The sequence below is a fragment of the Salmo trutta genome, chromosome 15 (assembly GCF_901001165.1).
Source record: "Salmo trutta chromosome 15, fSalTru1.1, whole genome shotgun sequence".
Classification (NCBI taxonomy): domain Eukaryota; kingdom Metazoa; phylum Chordata; class Actinopteri; order Salmoniformes; family Salmonidae; genus Salmo; species Salmo trutta.
Window position 1 is genome coordinate 11767213 of NC_042971.1, and position 22193 is coordinate 11789405.

General features: G+C 41.7%; 1 protein-coding gene across 1 annotated transcript; it reads right to left on the reverse strand.

Moving 5' to 3' along the window:
• Nucleotides 1-11192: 11192 nt before the first annotated feature.
• Nucleotides 11193-18519, reverse strand: LOC115148488 (beta-2 adrenergic receptor). Its single transcript, XM_029690415.1, has 2 exons — nt 18322-18519; nt 11193-16469 (listed from the first exon to the last, which is right to left on the reverse strand). Exon 2 carries the CDS (start codon nt 16464-16466, stop codon nt 15231-15233), a length of 1236 nt encoding a protein of 411 aa, XP_029546275.1. The 5' UTR covers nt 16467-16469; nt 18322-18519; the 3' UTR covers nt 11193-15230.
• Between the last annotated feature and the right edge of the window lie 3674 nt (nt 18520-22193).

Consider the following 22193-nt stretch of genomic DNA (forward strand, 5'->3'; position numbering starts at 1 on the left):
CTTAGGCTTGTGTGCAGCTGCTCGGCCATAGAATCCCACTTCATGAAGCTCCCAAGGAGCAGTTCTTGTGGTGTTGTTGCTTCCAGAGGCTGTTTGGAACTCGGTAGTGAATGTTGCAACCAAGGACAGACGATTTTTACCTGCTACACGCTTCAGCACTCGGCGGTCCCGTTCTGTGAGCTTGTGTGGCCTACCACTTCACAGCTGAGCCGTTGTTGCTCCTAGACGTTTCCACTTCACAATAACAGCAATTACATCTGACTTGTTGGAAAGGTGGCATCCTACGACGGTGCCACGTTGAAAGTCACTCAGTAAGGCTATTCTACTGCAAATGTTTGTCTATGGAGATTGCATGACTGTGTTCTCGATTTTATACACCTGTCAGCAACTGGTGTGGCTGAAATAGCCGAATCCACAGATTTTAAGGGGTGTCCACATACTTTTGTATATATAGTGTAACTCACCTACGCCTTGATATTTTTATCCCCTCTTTCTCCATATGAAACCTGCGACTAATGATTTCCGTCCGCCCACTTGACCCCATCCCCTCCTCTCTTCTCCCATTCCTCATTTCCCTGATCAACTCATCCCTGACCCCTGGCTGTGTCCCCTCTGAAGTCAAGATGGCCAGAGTTGCTCCCCTCTTCAAGAAACCAACACTTGACCCCTCTGACATCAAAAACTACAGACCAGTATCCCTTCTTTCATTTCTTTTCAAAACGCTTAGAGGGTGCTGTCTATGACTAACTCCCTCGTTATCTCTCTCAGAACAATCTTCTTGACCCTAACCAGATTCACAGAAGGTTTCCGATCTGCCAATACTAACGCTCTTTCCTCTGTCCTCATCCTCCTAGATCTATCCGCTGCCTTCTACACCGTGAACCATCAGATCCTCCTCTCCACCCTCTCAGGGCTGAACGTCTCAGGCTCTGCACACTCCTGGATTGCATCCTACCTGGCAGGTCACTCCTACTAGGTTGCATGGAGAGGATCTGTGTCTGCACCACATGCTCTCACTACTGGTGTCCTGCAGGGCTCGGTTCTAGGCCCTATTCTCTTTTCTCTTTATGCCAAGTCACTCGGCTTCGTCATATACTCACATGGTCTCTCCTATCATTGCTATGCGGATGACACCCAACTACTTTTCTTCTTCCCCCCCTTCTGACACCCAGGTAGCGACATGCATCTCTGCGCGCCGGGTAGACACACAGAGATGTGAGACGTGTCGAAGGCACACTTGCTACATCTTTTCACCAAAACAATATCACTATTTTTGTATAACTCCTAGGTGAATGAAATCAAATTGACTATAATACATAGTCATTTCAATAGATACAGTTTGTGGAACCGGTAGGAATGTAATTTATTTGGCAAATCTTAACAGGTAATCAATGATCTATTTGTTTTCATCAGATTACCTGACCCTCTGACGTATATCTGAGTTGAATTACTCCAGTGAGCAGCAGCTTCTAGTTGTAGAGTATAAGACCCTCATAAGAATAAGCAGAATACTGCTGCTGGCAGCGATTCGCATAACAGTCAATTGGGAAGTGGGTAGACAGTGCTCAACCAACGCAGGTTCATGTCAGAATATGATACAGATATTTGTATCATTCTGGTGAAGGCCATAACGGCTGAAAACCATAAATGTGTTTTTTTTTATCAAAGGGAATAAATGAAAGTAAACCTCTATCTCCCGACTAACAGTGAATCAGTGTTGCATTCATACATTCATACCAACTTACTCGGGGTCGAGTGACTGTATTGTTGTCTTTACATAAAGGATGTGAGGCCTATTTTTTTTAACCAGCTGTATGACAAAGGAGATCATATAATGTGTGTTGTTGTGGGGTCTTGAGAAGGTGAGTCAGTGTGTAACTGAGTGAGGAGACTAGGACTGCTGTCTTGCTCCTGCAATGTTCCCTTCATTTAATTGGAGGCACATTAGGTGAAAAAAAAACATTGTGTTCTACTGTGAAATACACCACTGCTCTAAAGCCATCGTTTTGGTCCTATTTGGTGACAATCTCAACCCTTTTTTTTACCGTCACATAATGAAAGCCTATCATTCGTGTATGTCCACAAAACATACTCCACAGACAGACACACACATATATGCACACACTGTCTATTCCTCCCTAAATAATAAACACAGAGTAACAATAGTCAAACATAAGCAGTTCCTCTAACAGTAAGTACCATGTGGAACAGTGTTGACATACACTAAAGCGAGGTCTTTTATTGTCCAACTACTGAACAGCAGTAGCAAATAAGCCACTGAGTAAAAACGTAAGCAACACATAAATCAACTTCATTTGCTGCGCTCTTCTTTTCTTATAGACTTGCTCTTTTATTTCTCCATAGTGGACCCTCTTGTTTATTGGTTTTATTGATTTAGTTTCACAGAAACTGTTGGGAGTCTTTCGTTATGATGGGAATACCACTGAGTAAGACACTGAGGATGACAGCATCACAGTAACCAATGGTTACCACATGGGCAGCCCAGTGAGCTTCCCTGCGAGCTGATAGATGGATGACAGTAGATGACAGAGGGGGGAGCAGTTGGAGGGGACAGGGTGCTATGACAGGAGGGGAGACCTTGGTCCATGCTTCATTTACGCGTATTGATTTAATGTCCAACTCAAGAGGCATCATACATTTGAGCTTACAAAGACAATTCATGTTTTTGTTGACAGTACAGCAGGAAATGCAAAGAGAGAGAGAGACAGATAGTCGGGTCATAGACAGAGGGTTCAAACCCCCGTCAGCAGGAGGCATATATGGTCAGGAGCTTAATTAATAATGGAACACTAGTCACTTTAATAATGTTTACATACTGCTTTACTCATCTCATATGTTCTATTCTACCGTATTTTAATCTATGCCACTCCAACATTGCTCGTCCTAATATTTATATATTTCATAATTCCATTCTTTTACTTTTAGATTTGTGTGTATTGTTGTGACTTGTTAGATACTACTGCACTGTCGGAGCTAGGAACACAAGCATTTCACTACACCCGCAATAACATCTGCTAAATATGTGACCAATAACATTTGATTTGATTAAGCCACCATACCAGACTCCGGCACGTCAAGGTATGTTAAGTACTTCAACTATGTAAATCTTCATGTATGGTGTCGTGTGGTCAAGCGGTTTGCTGGATGTGAATGTTGTGAACAAAGTGTACCATGGTGGCGGGTTGTGTTTCAGATGATTTTGTGCCCAATAGAAATGAACGTTAAATAATGTAAGGTGTCATTTCTGAGTCACTTTTATTGTAAATAAGAATATAATATGTTTCTAAACACTTCTACATTAATGTGGATGCTACCATGATTATGGGTAATCCTGAATGAGTCGTGAATAATGATGAGTGAGAAAGTTACAGAGGGTCAAAGATCATACCCCCAAGACACGCTAACCTCCGCTGTTATTGGTAATGTGTACATTGGTTAGCATGTGTTTGGGGTATGATTCATTCAGGAGTAAAAGCCAAACTCGCATTCAGGTGAAGATTTACATAGTTTTAGTACTTAAAGGGATACTGCGAGATTCTGTCATTTAACGACACATTCAAAGAAAATAACACCCTCCCTACAATCAAAGATGGGGGACGTTTGATTATGCTGTGGGGTTGCTTTTCTGCCTCTGGTACTGGAGGCCTTGAACGTGTGAAAGACATTATGAAATCAGGAGATTATCAAGGTGATTTGGAGTGCAATGTTCAACCTTTACATAGTTTTATAATGTTCCATCCAGAGCAATGTTCAACCCAGTGCAATGTTCAACCCAGTGCAATGTTCAACAATGAATGGTTCAAGAAGAGATTGGCCAGCCAAGAGTCCAGATCTGAATCAACTCCAAAACCTATGGCGAGTGCTGAAAACAGCAGTTGGTGGAGGACACCCCTCAAACATGGAAGAGATAGAGCAGTTTGCTGCTGAAAAGTGGGACAAACTTCCAGTAGAAAGGTGCAGCAAGTTCAATGATGGCTACAAAAAAATAAATGTTTCTGCATATATTTGGCCGGCACTGTACATGGGATGGGAGAAGCAGCATCATGTTGCTCCTACAGTACTGTGTTAGCATTGGTCTTCTTTGTGACCCAAGACCAAGCGGGGGATGACAAGCAAAGCTGCCAAAACCTAACTTTGTACTTATTAATGCTAACAGGACACATTGCTGGTGCCCCCACCTCAGAGAATGACCTTTAATCCTGCTGTTTGAGAACCAGAATCATACTGGGGAACTTGGCTGCTCCTGCTTCTATCACAACACAGCAAATCCAGATACCTATCACAGAATTTGATTATTTTTGCCTTGAAGCTTTTCTTGATCACAAGGCAAGGCTAAGTGAACAACTGAATTCTAAAATCAAACATTTTTCTTGCAAGATTGTAAAAGGTAGTTATATAAGGACCACAACATCTTGAGGGTCTCACATGGTGTTCATCTACCAGATCGGTATCTGGTCATTGATCAAAGTCTTTGTGGGCACCATGACACATCACACACACACACACACACTCACACACACCTCAAGGCCCTCTCTCCTCACATGTTAGACATCTCTGCCTCTGCAGAATCCCATGTGTGGATGACTCAGGTCTCCACGAATGCTTTTAGCAAGGATAACTAACTCATTGCTAATGAGCAATTTAAAGAGACATTCAAAGAATGGAGAACTGTACACTGCCAGTGTTACTGTATGTAGACAGATACCGTACTGAAAAGTGAATCAATCATATAATTTAATTGCCTAAGATGATGGATAAATCCTTATTTGAAGACAAAGAACAAGGTAAAATATGTAGAAAAAGTAAAACTCCTTTACATTCCTCCTCGCTTCCATACATTAGACCAGGAAGATCCAGAAGAGGGAACATAAGTGAGCATGAATGCCAAGAACAAGCAATGCCAAAGGCAAGGACCAGCAGAGACTGCAGCAGACTGCTCCAATGCTTTTTTTGTTGCATTTTTAGTCATTTAGCAGACACTCTTATCCAGAGCAACTTACAGTAGTGAATGCATACATTTCATACATTTATTTTTTTCTTCATACTGGTCCCCCGTGGGAATCGAACCCACAACCCTGGCATTGCAAACACCATGCTCTACCAACTGAGCCACACGGGACCGTGTGCAGGGGCGAAAATCTCATATCAACTTTGGAGGGGAAAATTTTCTCAAGAGCAATTCCTGAGGGGGACACCAAAAGTAGTGCTGTAACACATAGCCTACGTTTAATATGGTAAATGTATATTGAGGAACCAAAGAAATAAGGTGTTTGCCGTACTCCTAACTACCGGTACCCAAAACTACACAACTAATCACAACAGCAATACCATTGCCTTTAACAAATCTTAGTTCAGTCACCAGTTTAAGTTGAGAGTGGGGGTATCCATGGCATTTTCCAATTATGTTCCTATTTTACAAGTAAAAAAAATTGAGAACCTTTCATAATGTTGCCAAACAAAGACTCAACAAACTTACCAGAGACTTCCTGTCTCTGCCAGTCTGTGGTGTTTGCTATAATCTTTGCTACCCGGGTTAAATAAAGGTGAAATAAAATATATAAATAAAAGTTCCCTTGCGACAATTTAGCTTTTGCAACGAGACCATTAAATATATTTAAAACAATGGTAGAAGAGAGTGTAGTTCTGTTCAGTTTATCGCTAACCTTATCACAGGGACTTTGAAGCACTAACTTACATGCATGCTGATCTTGGAATAAATTGACGATAGCAAAGATTCCATCTTTGACGACGCCACATAAATGGAATAGGTACTAGCTAGCTTAATAGTTAATATTTGCGCGCTAGCTCTGCATATTCAGCTAGTGTGTGTGCGCGATTGACTGGATTAACCTCACGTCAGTTACGTGCATTGAGTGCCTTTCAGAATGTAGATACGACCTCTACGTTACCTAGCAAGCTAAGGAACTGGCAGTGGATCAAACCATTGTGAGGCAAAGGGTGGGGGGGGTCGCAATCTTTTGAAACTTAAAAATGCGCTATTAAGTGTCTATAATCAGCACAATTGCTTTCATTGCGTATTATTAATATTATTTAAATTACATAGTTATGTTTCAGTGATATATTGGGGGGGACAAATCATATTTTTCCCAGGATGGGGGGGTCGTGTCCCCCCCGTCCCCCCCCCCCGGGATTTCCGCCCCTGACCGTGTGCTTCCCACAGTTGTGTCAAGTTTGCTGGATGTCCTTTGGGTGGTAGACCATTCTTGATACCCATGGGAAATTGTTGAGCATGAAAACCCAGCAGCGTTGCAGGTCTTGAAACAATCAAACAGGTGCGTCTGGCACCTACTATCATACCCCTTTCAAAGGCACTTAAATATTTTGTCTTGCCCATTCACGCTCTGAATGGTACACATACACAATCCATGTCTCAGTTGTCTCAAGGCTTAAAAATAATTTTTTAACCTGTCTCCTCCTCCTCATATACACTGATTGAAGTGGATTTAACCTCTACGGGCCACGGGGGCAGTATTGAGAATTTTGAAAAAAATATGTGCCCATTTTTAACTGCCTCCTACACCAACTCAGAAGCTAGGATATGCATATTATTACCAGATTTGGATAGAAAACACTCTGAATTTTCTAAAACAGTTTGAATGGTGTCTGTAAGTATAACAAAACTCATATTGCAGGCAAAAACCTGTGAAAAATAGATTTTAAAAAAATGAGAATTTTGTGACTGTACTATTTAGTGTCATTGTTTTACAGATACCACAGTGAGAAAGGATTCAGTTCGCAACTCCTACTGCTTCCACTAGATGTCAACGATCTTTAGAAAGTTGTTTGAAGCATCTGTGATGAATGCAGACCGAATTAGAATGCTTACAAGTTGACACGTCATCACTTCATTTTTTGCGCCTGCGCATAAATCTGAGAAGAGTGTCTTTGTCATAATCGTTTATTCTAGACACTTGATAGGTTGTGTGAAAATATTACTGATGTTTACTGATGTTTCACGTTAAAAATGGACCAAAAGATTAATGCTAAACAACGTTTGACATGTTTGAAGAAACGTAAATAGATTATTTACTAGGTTTTCTTTAGCTTTTTGGCGTGACTTTACACTGCCCACCTCATTTTGTGGGAGCCTACTGAACGCTAACTATTTGGACATAAATTATGAACTTTGTCAAAAGAAACCACATTTGTTCTGGACCTGGGATCTCTGGCAGCGCCTTCTGATGGAGATAATCAAAGGTAAGGGGATATTTAGAATGTTATTATCGATATTAGATGATGCTAATGCTAACGGTATAGCTTAGCTTAGCTTATAGCTTATTGTTGTTAGCATAGTACCAAGTTTATTGCAAAATGTGATTTCCCAGTAAAGTTATTTTGAGATCTGGCCATTCGGTAGCAATTACGAGATGATAATATATTATTCTTTGAATGACAATATTATAATTTACCAATGTTTTCGAATAGTAATTCCGTGATTTGTAATGCTAGATTCACTGGGAGCATTCGAGCCGAAAAAAATTCTGAATTTCACCGCGACTGTAAAAGCTGTTTTTGGATATAAATATGAACTTGATGGAACTAAAAATGCATGTATTGTATAACATAATGTCCTATGAGTGTCATCTGATGCAGATTGTCAAAGGTAAGTGCATAATTCTAGCTAGTTTTCTGTCTGTTGATGCCCTTCTTTGAATTGGCTAAACATTACACGCAGCTATTGTCAATGTACTCTCCTCACATAACCTAACTTTATGCATTCTCCGTAAAGCCTCTGAAAATCGGACAGCGTGGTTAGATTTAGGAGATATATCTTTCAAATGGAGGAAAATAGTTGATTATTTGATTATTTGAAATGATTACTCTTGCAGTTTTGAATTCCCCGCCATGGTCACATGACAATGAATCCCAATACCGGGATAAGATCCTGCCCCCTGGCCTCAACAGGTTTTAACAGGTGACATAAATAAGGGATCATTGCTTTCACATGGATTCTCCTGCAGTGGCATGTATTCATGGATGATAAGGGAAGCCAGTTTCCCCCAAAAAATGGACCAATAAAAAATATGATTAAATTATTTGATTTAATCTTTTGTCTCTCTGTGTTTCAAAATGTTCCTTCAATTTTCCTTGTCCTTTCCATTCAGCCTCTTCCTTCAAAGAGGCTGAATGTATCTCACAAGAGTAAGCATCCGAGTGAGCGAAACAGCTCCCCTCTGTCTCTCTACGTTTAGGCCATCTATCTGATGCTGTCTGGTCCAAAAGAGTATGACATGGTTGCCACACGTAGCATAGAAGGCAAGTGAAGCCAGCTAGCATCTGGCCTACCTTGACAAAAAAAAGTATAACAAATTTGCCAATCAGCGTTGAGCTAAACTGAGCGAGCTCATCTGTGAATGGTCCTGGTAGCTAGATGTAGAAGGCTAATGTTAACTAGCTAACGTTGCCCATGAATGGAAGTTAGGCTAGTGAGCAAGCATTTTAGCTAGGTAGTCTAGGGCTACAGAAAATGTAAGTGTGTACTGTATAACGGAGTCATAGACCGTTTCGACAACATGAAAGAGAGGAGGATGAAATTGGCGTTTTTCAATAAGTAGGGTGAGAGAAAATGTTTTTCTACTTGCATGAACGCACGCACAAATGCACACACACACACACACGCACACATGCACACAGAAATCAGAACCATGGACAGGCACATCATATTTAGCTTACGTAGATTGGACTCAATTGTTTTTGGTATCTTTTAGTTGTCACTGTATTAGACTAAGCAAAGGCGATTTGATGATGTTGAAATGTTGCTGGAATTATGGAGGCAGCTCCTGTTTTCTTTGTGACTTGCGGTAACTCTCTGTGGTTCTAAATCAATAGTTGTTTAGTGGGCCCGAAAATGTCGGCAACATTAACTTGTTTGACCATGCTGTAGGTCATGTAACGGTCTGTTACTGTACATTCAATATGCTTTGTGGACTTCAGTGGACAGAGGGGGGGATGCTTTGCTTCCTCAGTTTATTTACCCTGCTCACCTGGTCAGTCTATGTCATGTTAAGGAAAGAGCAGGTAGGTGTTCCTAATGTTTTGTACACTCAGTGTATACTTGGAACTTTTCCATGTGCAAAATGTTTTTCAAGTGAATGGGGGAATCAACAATCTCCTTTGATGTAGGCTGGACTACTGGATTGGCCTATAAGCCTATAAATAGAAACTTTATTAGCTCTCAAAAAATTATTGCGTCTCTTGCTTTATTGAAAACCTCATCACTAAATAAGAGCCTCATTGGGATTCAACAGGTGATCCAACACCTCTCATTCATTATTTACATTGTCTGTAAAATGGAACAAAAATGGGCGATCAGCGGCAAAGCCTCAGTCTGATTCTGTCTGCATAAATGTCCACTTAGCCCATCTGGAGTGAACCCGTTCTCCTGGGGAGACTGTGTATTTACACACTTCAGTCTAAACCTTCCCTGAGCCCAACCAGGGTAATGTGATACAGGCGACACCAGGTATCAACACCACCCACCTCTCTCCCCTGAACACCTCAGCTCTATGCTCAGTTCTATGAGGTGGACTCCCAGATTAAATGAACATACTGTAAAAATATCTTCAAAAGAGGATAAAGAAGGGAGGGGGCAGTGCTTATAAGCAGATTATGCTCTGCGCCTAGGGCCCCCGACCGCTAGGGAGCTCCCGACCAAAACAAGGAAGGTGCAATTTCGAAATTTGGTAGTGCATCAGCAGCTTTCCTCTTGTTATGTCACTCAATGACAGTCAATCAATTAGCCCATGTCAGCTAATATTTTTTTTAGATTGCTAGGTTAGTGTAGCCAGCTATTTAAACCTTGTAGTAATCATGGCCCGAATTACTGACCCAGGGGCCCTGACCTCCAGGGGCCGCATTGATTTTGTTAGTCAATCTCACTCAGATAGCATATGAACATGCCATAAATAGAAAAATGTGACTAATTTGAGGAAATTAGCTTTAGAACTATAACATTTTCACTCCACCCAATGGCAAAATGTGTAGAATTGCAGGAAATGAACTTGAAAACTGCAAATGTTCTGACCCTGGAAGGGAGGATCTCATATCATTGGAATTTAGGCACATTTTGATGGCCAAACTGGGTAGATGTAATAGACTCCTCGATTAGCAGTGCATTACGACTAAGCCCTTCCTATTCCAGAATTCTGATGATGAATATGCCATAAAGCTATCATTTTATCTCACCCTTCTACCAGTTGCCAAGTACAGCAAGGCAGATATTAATTGTAAGCATGTGTGAGTTCAGCCGGTTTAAATGTGTTGCAGGTCTTTTGGTTTAAATGTTTTTTTATGTTTAAAGTTGAAATGTCTCGTTAGTCTTAAATAGTTTATTTATAGTGGCTTGGTGTCAGAGATTTGGCTTCAAAATCCAAAACACTGTCTGGCAAAGCACTATTTTATAATCTGTTAACTAACATTTGGTACTATATACACTATAGTACATAGTACAACTATCTGACCTTTTCTCAGCATGACCTGTAACCTGGATATAAGCAGCTGGACATGATGACGCACAGCACAGGAGGACAAAATGGTGACACATTTCAAAAAGCATATTGAGTCTATGGCTACATGCCGTGCAGCGCGTCCACTACAGCTGGCCGACAATGATGTAAACAGATGGTGAACATCATTCTCTTCAAAGAATGTGAATCTGAGGGCCTGAAAAACCTCTAAATGATTAACTCATAGCTCTCAGAGCAGAGTGTCAAAGCAGAGAAATACAAAACATTGGACTTTGGCCATATCTCAGACACTGTCAGGTCGGTCTGTGTCACTGGTCTCTATTGTGGCTACCGGTCTATGACCCTGGCCAACATTCCTGCCTGCTAGTGTTCAGCCACATAGGGCTCTGTTTAAGCACTGGGCTTGTTGCTTTGTTCTGGGGAATTAAAGTGAGGCAATCTGTCAACAGGTGGGGCATATTTGCTGGATAGGGTCTGTTTACTACAGAGCAGACCAGAGAATACCCAGGAAATCTTTCCTCATTGTCTTTGGGTTACCGGCTGATGCCCCACTGAAATGATCTAATAAGACATTTACACAAATAACTTGTCTGTGTGTTTCAGTGTGGGTCAGTGTGTGTATGTGTGCGTATTTTAGAGAATGTCTAGATATATTTGTTGAAAATAGATACTAACAGATTCATACAACTTCAAAAAGTATATATTACCTTTTAAGAACAATAAACAATTTATTAAATAAAAATACGATGTCACATTAGTTCAACCTTTATCTACTTCCCCAGTCAGATGAACTCGTGGATCATTTTTATGTCTATGCGTGCAGTTTAAAGGAAGTTGCTAACTAGCGCGAACGCAATTGCTAGCTAGCGTTAGCGCAATAACTAGAAGCTAGTACAGTATCGCCAGTTATTGCGCTAACACTAATTAGCATTGGCTCGCAAAACTACCGCTAACTTATTGGACGCGGAGACATAAAAATTGTGTCAACAAGTCCATCTGACTCTGGGGAAGTAGATAAAGGGCCTCATTGCCAAAATCCAGAAGTATCCCTTTAAGCTAGAATCCTTAGTTGCTACATCCATTTTGGACCTATATGTTAATGAAATAAACCCATTGATTCTTGACGAATATAACTTGTAAGTGCCTCATGAGCTTAGTTCAACTGTCGTACCCTATTATAACCCAAAATACCAGCTTGTTTTAGTCCAATGTTTGTAAACAATATAACATAAACAAACACTGTATAGCCTCAAATCAATGTTATCGCTATAATATTGATATCATGGATGATCAGTCCTTACATCCATTGTTCTGTCTATCATTTTGAGAGTGATTACATTTCTCCATGCCCATCCCTCAGCTTTTAACCAAAACACAGCCAGGGTGACCAATTTGTTATTGTTTTAAATAAGGATTCTAGCTTTAAATAAGAATAATTGTGAACAATTACCTTGAGTAATAGTGACTGGTGCTGGATTACTTCCTAAATACCATGTGACCGTCAAGCAGCATGGAAAATGCTGTCGTCACCACAAAATGTCACCTCCGGATTCTGTTCTTGGTCAGCAGTAGAGGTCTCTCCAGTTACCATATAAATCACCTCTGTTTTATGAGAAGATATACAGTAACCACAACACTGGCTGGCAGCAGCAGACCCACGGACGGATAAAGTGCAACAATGCAGAAAGAAGCCATAGCTTTACAATGGTAATAGCAAATACAGAATGCTGGAAATACGTTACACTTGCAGAGTAATTTGACATGACTGAAATATACTGTACATGCAATTGAAACTGTACTGTACACTTTCCTTTTTTTGTTGTTGACCATTTTACCAACATGGCACAGCTACAGTGTGGAACCTGCAGTGCGAGAACCGCTCAGGGGCATTAGATTGTGACTCATATCAGGCCAGCAGAGATTGAGAAATGTAAACTCAGTTCCTTTGATCAGTGCTCAGGGGCACCATTCCACCCCACAGTGGAAAAGGTCATGATCTGTGAAAAAGAGGAGCTGCTCTTCAGTCCAGTGTTGCTGTCTAACATGGATGCAGCTGTTTGCATGACATCTCTGTAGTCTCCTTCCCAGAACAGATTTTTTTAACCCCTGCAGAGGGACATCTGTGGGCAGCTGTGGACATGTGCAAACAGCTGTGGGCATGTGCAATGTTGTGTTGTCCATGGAATCCAGGCACAATGTCCAGTCCCATAAATGTAGGACATTGGCCTTAGCAACAGACTGTCATACAAAATAGGGGTGAGTGATCCTTCTGTCTGCTGAGTAGTTAACAGCACTACCAGAGGGGGACAGGTTCTCACCCTTTACACAGAACCGGGTCTGAATGTAACAGACAAAAATGGGTTTAATATCAGACATGTCACATGTCAGACATGAATAGACACAGATCACAAAATCAAATGTTAATATTCCTAGCAAATATTATATTTAGCATACATTCCCACTGTTAAATATTCTGCCTTAGATAACTCACTGAGAATGTAATTTCATTTGGCAGTGGAATGAAAAAAATGGTATATGTAAATATCTAAGACCATGTCTCTCCTACTTTTGTGTGTGACTGAAGTTGACAGTACATTCATGGTAACATTTTGCAATGTAAGAATAATGCATTATTCACATTTACGGTACATACATCAAAGGTGTCCTTGTGTCCATAAAAAGGGGGTGGGTTAGTGAGTCAAGACACACGGTACCTCGTGTTTTCCTATGAATTCAAAGCTCCAAACATTGTCTAAACACTGTCATACTCATACAGTTAGCACAGGCACATGCAGACAGACACATACACACACACACATCGCTATCCAAACAATTGTAAAGCAATAGGATTTAGTATAGGCCTATAAACTAAGACATTTTTAAAAATAATTATGAACATTTAACAGCAAGTGAACATTTTAGAGGTACTTTTTTCACTTGGCTGGCTGACATGATGCTGAGATACAGTCTACGAATACGTTGTAGTGCAAGTACACTGTGTGCTACACCGTTAACCTAGTTCATTACAGTCTGAATGTGATACCAAGGTTTCTATTCATTAACACCTGGACAAAATCCACCCGGACTCCTACATCATTCATCACTACTGTGGGAGTAGATAGCCTAGCGGTTAAAAGCATTGGTCCAGTAGCTGGTTTCTGGTTCAAATCCCTGAGCTGACTAGGTGAAAAATGTATGTGCCCTTGAGCAAGGCACTTATAATTGCTTCTGTAAATTGCTCTGAAAAAGAGTGTTTGCTAAATGACATAAAAAATAAAATACTGAGCACCTATATAGAACATCTGGAAGTAGAAGTTCCAATCTTACAGTTTATCTTCCTCAGACAAGAATATGTGCAGATTCTGACGAAGCTATAGTCTAGGGGTTTATTTCCTTATCTTTTAGCTAGTCAGTACATTGTGTAAATGTATGGTACACTTTAATTGTATCCCCAATCAGACAGTTTGTCCAGGAATCTCTGTAAACACTGAAACTTCACAGCAACAACAAGAGCGACAATAACGGAGAGCAGCACAATAACATCAGCAACAGTTCTCAGTATCCACGCTAGTCATTAACAAAGAAAACCAGCACGGTAGAGTATGAAAGCAATCCCTAAACATAGCTTTACAGACTAAGTATACTGGCTGGATATTGGTATCAGAATGACGTACAGTGGTGGTCACACTACCCAGCATTAAGGTATTGCTGCTCTGACCTACGCTATGCTTGCAGGGGTTATTGAGTCACAAAAGTAAGGTCCACCTCAAAGGCTTCTCTGTCTGTGTGTCCTTATTCACTGTCTGAGAGGCGGCAGGACGGGCGTCTGTAACCTCAGTTATTAAATGGTGATATTGAGCGGGGAGGTGAAGGTTGAGGTATTGAAGGGTGGTTGGAGGAATGGGGCAACGTGTGTGGTGTAGCTGGTAATAGCGCCTGCCTGCGATTATGTGCACCTGCTGTCCCTCATCAGAGAGTTGGATTTCTGGGCCGTGGCAGAGGGAGTGTTCAGAATCACACAGACAGAAGTCCCTGAGCTGGCTCTGGGAGAGACCCAGATCAATATGGAATGTGTTACAGACAGAGGGCTGGCTACAGCCACTAGTGGGGTCACAGATATTACTGTTAACCCTGATTTGATCTCTTGTTCTGCCTGTTAATTCTCTCCTACCTCTCCTACCCTGGCATTTCTATCTCATTCAGCCCGCTGCCAGTAAAGAACAGTCAGTTCAACTAACGACATTATTCATTTTTCATACAACATACAAACAGACTATACTTATTTGTTCTCGGAGCTCTAAGATAAGGAGCTGAATCGAAAATGATGCTGATGAGGTAATTTGTTTTAACTTAGAACAATATAACAAATGTTTGTGCAACTGAACTTGAAACTTGAACTTAGTACCTGAACCGTGGTGTTCATTTGCACACAGGAGTAAGCACACAAGAGTACATAACATGTGCACATACTCATGTCCACAAACCACACACACACATGATCACATCCGCCAACCATAGACTTCCTAAGTATTTTGCAGACTTTGTTCAATATTAAGAGGAAAAGTATTACAAACATTTAATAACCTACACATTACTAGAATAATATTCTTATAGTAACGCATTTAAATATGGAAATAGATTCACATGTCATTTCCTATCCCGTGTCTGCATACCGGGTCTGACTAAACGAGAAAGACAAGTCTCATTGTAACACCCTGCGCTTCAGACAATGGAGGCAAGAGGAGGATTATTGCAATACCCGTTTATGTTGGTGACACTAGACAGAGAGCCAATCCCCAGCTCCACGGTCCCAGCGTTATGTGAAAGACTGCCTGGCTTGTCCTTGGGGCTTAGGCGCAAGCTGTGACCCCTATATATGTATCCATTGGTGGGGAAAGCAGCCCCTCTCAGGCACAGAATCTCCTGGAAGGCATACCTGAACTCAGGACTCCTGCAGTATATGAGGGGGTTGAACGCTGAGTTGGCGTATCCTATCCAGTTCAATATCCTGAAAGGTATTTTAATGTTGTCCACCTTCCAGATGGTCACCACCACATTGAGCACAAAGAAGGGCAGCCAGCAGAGGGTAAAGGTGCCCATGATGATTCCCAGCGTCTTTAGGGCTTTGTGTTCCTTCAGACAGAACTTAGGTCTCTTTCCGTTCCCCCCTCCTCCTCCGCTCCCGTCCCCACCATCCTGCCCCTGGTTGTTGTCAATCATCTGAGCGTGGAAGCGCCCCTCACTGCCACGGATCTTCTCCAGCTGCTTCCTGGCCTCCTGGAAGACGCGTCCATAGACAAAGGCCATGACCGCCAGGGGGATGTAGAAGGAGACGACGGAGGAGGCTACGGCGTAGGCAGCGTTGGTGTTGAAGTCACAGCAGTAGGCATCTTCCAGGCAGCTGAGCGCCTCGGGCTCATCAGACACCCACCACTTCATGTGGATGGGCAGGAAGGAGATGAGGGCGGCCACCCCCCACACCGTCACCACCACCACGCATGCCTTGCGTTTGGTCAGCAGGGACGGGTAGCGTAGCGGCGACGTGATGGCCAGGTAGCGGTCCAGTGCGATCACACACAGCGTCTCGATGCTGGCCGTCACACACAAGACATCCGCCGCCGTCCAGAACTCGCAGAGAAAGCTGCCAAAGTGCCAGGTGTTGAGGAGGATGTAGCAGGCGCCGAAGGGCACCACCAGCAGGCCCATGACCAGGTCAGCACAGGCCAGAGAGGTGATGAACATGTTGGTGACCGTCTGCAGCCGCTGGAAGCGCACGATGGCGGTGATGACCAGCACGTTGCCAAAGATGATGCCCATCACTAGCAGGGCCATGAGGATACCGAGTAGCACCGCCACAGCCTCGCTGTACTCCGAGTAAGACCACTGGTGAGACGACGAGTTCATCTCCACTGATAGATCCGATAGGTTGAACACGGCAGGCGTGCTCACACTCTCCATGATCTATGGCCCAGTTGAATAAACAAACCACAGGAGATAAGAAACGTGTTGTCAAAAGGACCCATAAAACAAAGAATAATCATTATAGGTACAGTGGCAAGAAAAAGTATGTGAACCCTTTGGAATTACCTGGATCTGATCTTCATCTAAGTCACAACAATAAACAAACATAGTGTGCTTAAACTAATAACATACAAATTATTGTATTTTTCTTGTCTATATTGAATACATCATTTAAACATTCACATTGTAGGTTGGAAAAAGTATGTGAACCCCAAGGCTAATGACTTCTTAGCTAATGGGAGTCAGGAATCAGCTAACCTGGAGTCCAATCAATGAGGCGAGATTGGAGATGTTGGTTCGAGCTGCCTTGCCCTATTAAAAAAAACTCACAAAATTTGAGTTTGCTATTCACAAGAAGCATTGCCTGATGTGAACCATGCCTCGAACAAAAGAAATCTCAGAAGACCTAAGATTAAGAATTGTTGACTTGCATAAAGCTAGAAAGGGTTACACAAGCATCTCTAAAAGCCTTGATGTTCATCAGTCCACGGTAAGACAAATTGTCTATAAATGGAGAAAGTTCAGCACTGTTGCTACTCTCCCTAGAAGTGGCCGTCCTGCAAAGATGACTGCAAGAGCACAGCGCAGAATGCTCAATGAGGTTAAGAAGAATCCTAGAGTGTCAGCTAAAGACTTACAGAAATATCTGGAACATGCTAACATCTCTGTTGACGATTCTACAATACGTTAAACACTAACAAGAATAGTGTTCATGGGAGGACACCACGGAAGAAGCCACTGCTGGCCAAAAAAAAACATTGCTGCACATCTGAAGTTTGCAAAAGTGCACCTGGATGTTCCACAGCGCTACTGGCAAAATATTCTGTGGACAGATGAAACTACAGTTGAGTTGTTTGGAAGGAATACACAACACTATGTGTGGAGAAAAAAAGCACAGCACACCAACATCAAAATCCCAACTGTAAAGTATGGTGGAGGGAGCATCATTGTTTGGGGCTGCTATGCTGCCTCAGGGCCTGGATAGGTTGCTATCATTGACGGAAAAATTGATTCCCAAGTTTATCAACACATTTTGCAGGAGAATGTTAGGCTATCTGTCCGCCAATTGAAGCTCAACAGAAGTTGGGTGATGCAACGGGACAATGACCCAAAACACAGAAGTAAATCAACAACAGAATGGCTTCAACAGAAGAAAATACACCCAACTGGAGTGGCCCAGTCTGAGTCCTGACCTCAACCCGATTGAGATGCTGTGGCATGACCTCAAGAGAGCAGTTCACACCAGACATCCCAAGAATATTGCTGAACTGAAACAGTTTTGTAAAGAGGAATGATCCAAAATTCCTCCTGACCGTTGTGCAGGTCTGATCCGCAACTACAGAAAACGTTTGGTTGAACTTATTGCTGCCAAAGGAGGGTCACCCAGTTATTAAATCCAAGGGTTCACATACTTTTTCCACCCTGCACTGTGAATGTTTACACGGTATGTTCAATAAAGACATGAAAACGTATAATTGTTTGTGTGTTATTAGTTTAAGTAAACTGTGTTAGTCTGATGAAGATCAGATCAAATTTTATGACCAATTTATGCAGAAATCCAGGTATTTTTCTTGCCACTGTATATAGGCTACTGTATATGTAAAGTATATAAAGTCAAGATAGGATGCATAAGTTAAGTTTGATATGAATTCTGAATTATTTCATCCAAGATCTCTTAGAGGCAATGGTATTTAAAATATCATAAAGAAAATTCTAACTTCATTCTTAATGCATTTGCTCAATCAAAAAACACAAATAAATAAATAACTTAATCTTAAAGCCATTTACCCACCTCCAAATGTTCTCCTGGTCTCCCCAAAAATCTAAAAGTATTCCTTTTTTATGTTGTAGCTCCCATTATGCGTTTGTACTTCATTAGAAATGTTTTTGGCTGACTGCCTTCTCCCTTCCTCTTTTGCTGTGTCACACACTCACAGTCCCACTTGCTCTGTGTTCTAAAACACCACTCTCTCTTACTGTTGAATGTAGCTCCTGATCTAGTCATAGCCCTTATAGCAGGCAAGAATGACATCACACTCTGGCAGCAGCCAATCAGCAGGCAAGCAGACCACAGGAGCAGTGAATAAGTGCCTTTTAGCACAGTAAGACGTTTTTTCACTTAAACAAGTCAAATTGCAAATTTGTTTGTATTTGTAATATTTGTTCTGTTATCAGAAAAATCTAACTACTGAAGGCAATGCGATAGTGATAACGTTTCTGAGAGCAAATGCTGTATGTCATAAAAAAAAGTACTTTGAAAGGGAAAAGGTCATTCACATAGCAACATAATTAGTATTGCAACAAGCTCTGTTGGAGACAAGCACAATAAACAAACAAGCAATTATGTACAACCCATAGTTATAAACTGTACTAAAGGGTTGTCATGCAGAGCATAACTGTGTAATGTGATGTCAATGGAAATTAAATTGGACCTCTTATAGCTTTCACACTTTCTGACCTGAAAAAGAGACGTTAGGCATAGTCCATTGACATACAGTAGACACTAGACCCTCTTAAATATTAACATGATTGCATAGATTGGGTTATTATGTACAATCTCACTTACAGTACATCCGGAAAGTATTCAGACCCCTTAACTTTTTCCACATTTTGTTATGTTACAGCCTTAATCTTAAATTGATTACATATTTTTTCCCCCATCAATCTACACACGATACCCCATAATGACATTGCGAAAACATGTTTGAATACATTTTGCACATTTAAAAAATAATAAAACTGAAATACCCTATTTACATAAGTATTCAGACTCTTTCCTATGAGACTTCAAATTTAGTTTAGGTGCATCCTGTTTCCATTGATCATCCTTGAGGTGTTTCTACAACTTGATTGGCGTCCACCTGCGGTAAATGAAATTGATTGGACATGATTTGGAAAGGTACACACCTATCTATCTAAGGTCCCACAGTTGACAGTGCATGTCAGAAAAAAAACTAAGTCATGTGTCACAGTTGTCGTCGGTGAAGGAGGACCAAAACGCAGCAGGCATGCGGTTGTTCATTTTTAACATTTATTAAATCAAAACGAACACTCCAAAACAACAAAACGAAACTAACTACAGACAGTCTGGCAAGGCACAAGGCTAAACTCAGAACAATCTCCCACAAACACACAGACAAACACACCCAACTAATATAGGACTTCCAATCAAAGGCAACACCACACAGCTGCCTTCAATTGGAAGTCCACCCCAATTAACTCTACATAGAAACACACTTACTAGACTACACATAGAAATACATAAACATAGACCATAAACCAAAAACCCGGAAATACTAAATCAAACACCCTTTTACCAAAACACCACCCCGGACCACATAAAACAAATACCCTCTGCCACGTCCTGACCAAACTACAATAACAATTAACCCTTATACTGGCCAGGACGTGACATCATGAGGTAGAAGGAATTGTCCGTAAAGCTCCGAGACAGAATTGTGTTATTAAGGCACAGATCTGGGGAAGGGTAGCAAAAAATGTCTTCAGCGTTGAAGATCCACAAGAACACAGTGGCTATCATTCTTACATGGAAGAAGTTTGAAACCACCAAGACTCTTCCTAGAGCTGGACGCCCAGCCAAACTGAGCAATCTGGTGAGAAGGGTCTTGGTAAGGGAGGTGACGAAGAACCCGATGGTCACTCTCACAGAGCTCCAGAGTTCCTCTGGGGAGATGGGAGAACCTTCCAGAAGGACAACCATCTCTGCAGCACTCCACCAATCAGACATTTATGGTAGAGTGGCCAGACGGAAGCCACTCCTCAGTAAAAGGCACATGACAGTTCGCTTAGAGTTTGCCAAAAGGCACCTAAAGGACTGTCAGACAATGAGAAACAAGATTCTCTGGTCTGGTGAAACCAAAATTAAACTATTTTGCCTGAATGCCAAGCATAACATCTGGAGGAAACTTGGCACCATCCCTATGGTGAAGCATGGTGGTGGCAGCATCATGCTGTGGGGATGTTTTTCAGCAGCAGGGACTGGGAGAATGGTCAGGATTGAAAGATGAACAGAGCAAAGTACAGAGAGATCCTTTATGAAAACCTGCTCCAGAGCACTCAGGACCTCAGACTTGGCCGAAGGTTCACCTTCCAACAGGACAATAACCCTAAGCACACAGCCAAGACAATGCAGGAGTGACTTCTGGACAAGTCTCTGAATATCCTTGAGTGGCCCAGCCAGAGCCTGGACTTGAACCTGATCGAACATCTTTGGAGAGACCAGAAAAAATGTACTGCTACGCTCCCCACCCAACCTGACAGAGCTTGAGAGGATCTGCAGAGAATAATGGGAGAAACTCCCCAAATATAGGTGTACCAAGCTTGTAGCTTCATACCTAAGAATACTGGAGGCTGTAATTGCTGCCAAAGGTGCTTCAACAAAGTACTGAGTAAAGGGTCTGAATGCTTATGTACAGTTGAAGTCGGAAGTTTACATACACCTTAGCCAAATACATTTAAACTCAGTTTTTCACAATTCCTGACATTAATCCTAGTAAAAATGCCATGTCTTAGGTCAGTTAGGATCACCACTTTTTAAAAAAAATGTAAAATGTCAGAATAATAGTAGAGAGAATGATTTATTTCAGCTTTTATTTCTTTCATCACATTCCCAGTGGGTCAGAAGTTTACATATACTCAATTAGTATTTGGTAGTATTTGCCTTTAAATTGTTTAACTTGGGTCAAACATTTTGGGTAGCCTTCCACAAGCTTCCCACAATAAGTTGGGTGAATTTTGGCCCTTTCCTCCTGACAGAGCTGGTGTAACTGAGTGAGGTTTGTAGGCCTCCTTGCTCGCACACGCTTTTTCAGTTCTGCCCACAAATTTTCTATAGGGTTGAGGTCAGGGCTTTGTGATGGCCACTCCAATACCTTGACTTTGTTGTCCTTAAGCCATTTTGCCACAACTTTGGAAGTATGCTTGGGGTCAATGTCAATTTGGAAGATCCATTTGCGACTTCCTGACTGATGTCTTGAGATGTTGCTTCAATATATCCACATAATTTTCCATCCCCATGATGCCATTTATTTTGTGAAGTGCACCAGTCCCTCCTGCAGCAAAGCACCCCCACAATATGATGCGGTCACCCCTGTGCTTCACAGTTGCAATGGTGTTCTTCGGCTTGCAAGCCTCCCCCTTTTTCCTCCAAACATAACGATAGTCATTATGGCCAAACAGTTCTATTTTTGTTTCATCAGACCAGAGGACATTTCTCCAAAAAGTACGATCTTTGTCCCCATGTGCAGTTGCAAACCGTAGTCTGGCTTTTTTATGGCGGTTTTGAAACAGTGACTTCTTCCTCCCTGCGTGGCCTTTCAGGTTATGTCAATATAGGACTCGTTTTACTGTGAATATAGATACTTTTGTACCTGTTTCCTCCAGCATCTTCACACGTTCCTTTGCTGTTGTTCTGGGATTGATTTGCACTTTTCGCACCAAAGTACGTTCATCTCTAGGAGACAGAACGCGTCTCCTTCCTGAGCGGTATTGTCACGCTCCTCTTCGTCTGAAGATATGGAGAAATCGCTGTCGGAAAAAGTGGACCAATACGCAGCAGGTTGCGTACTCATCATATTTTATTTAAATGTGAACACCACGAAAAAACAAGAAACAATGACCGACTGGAACAGTTTTGCAGGCTAT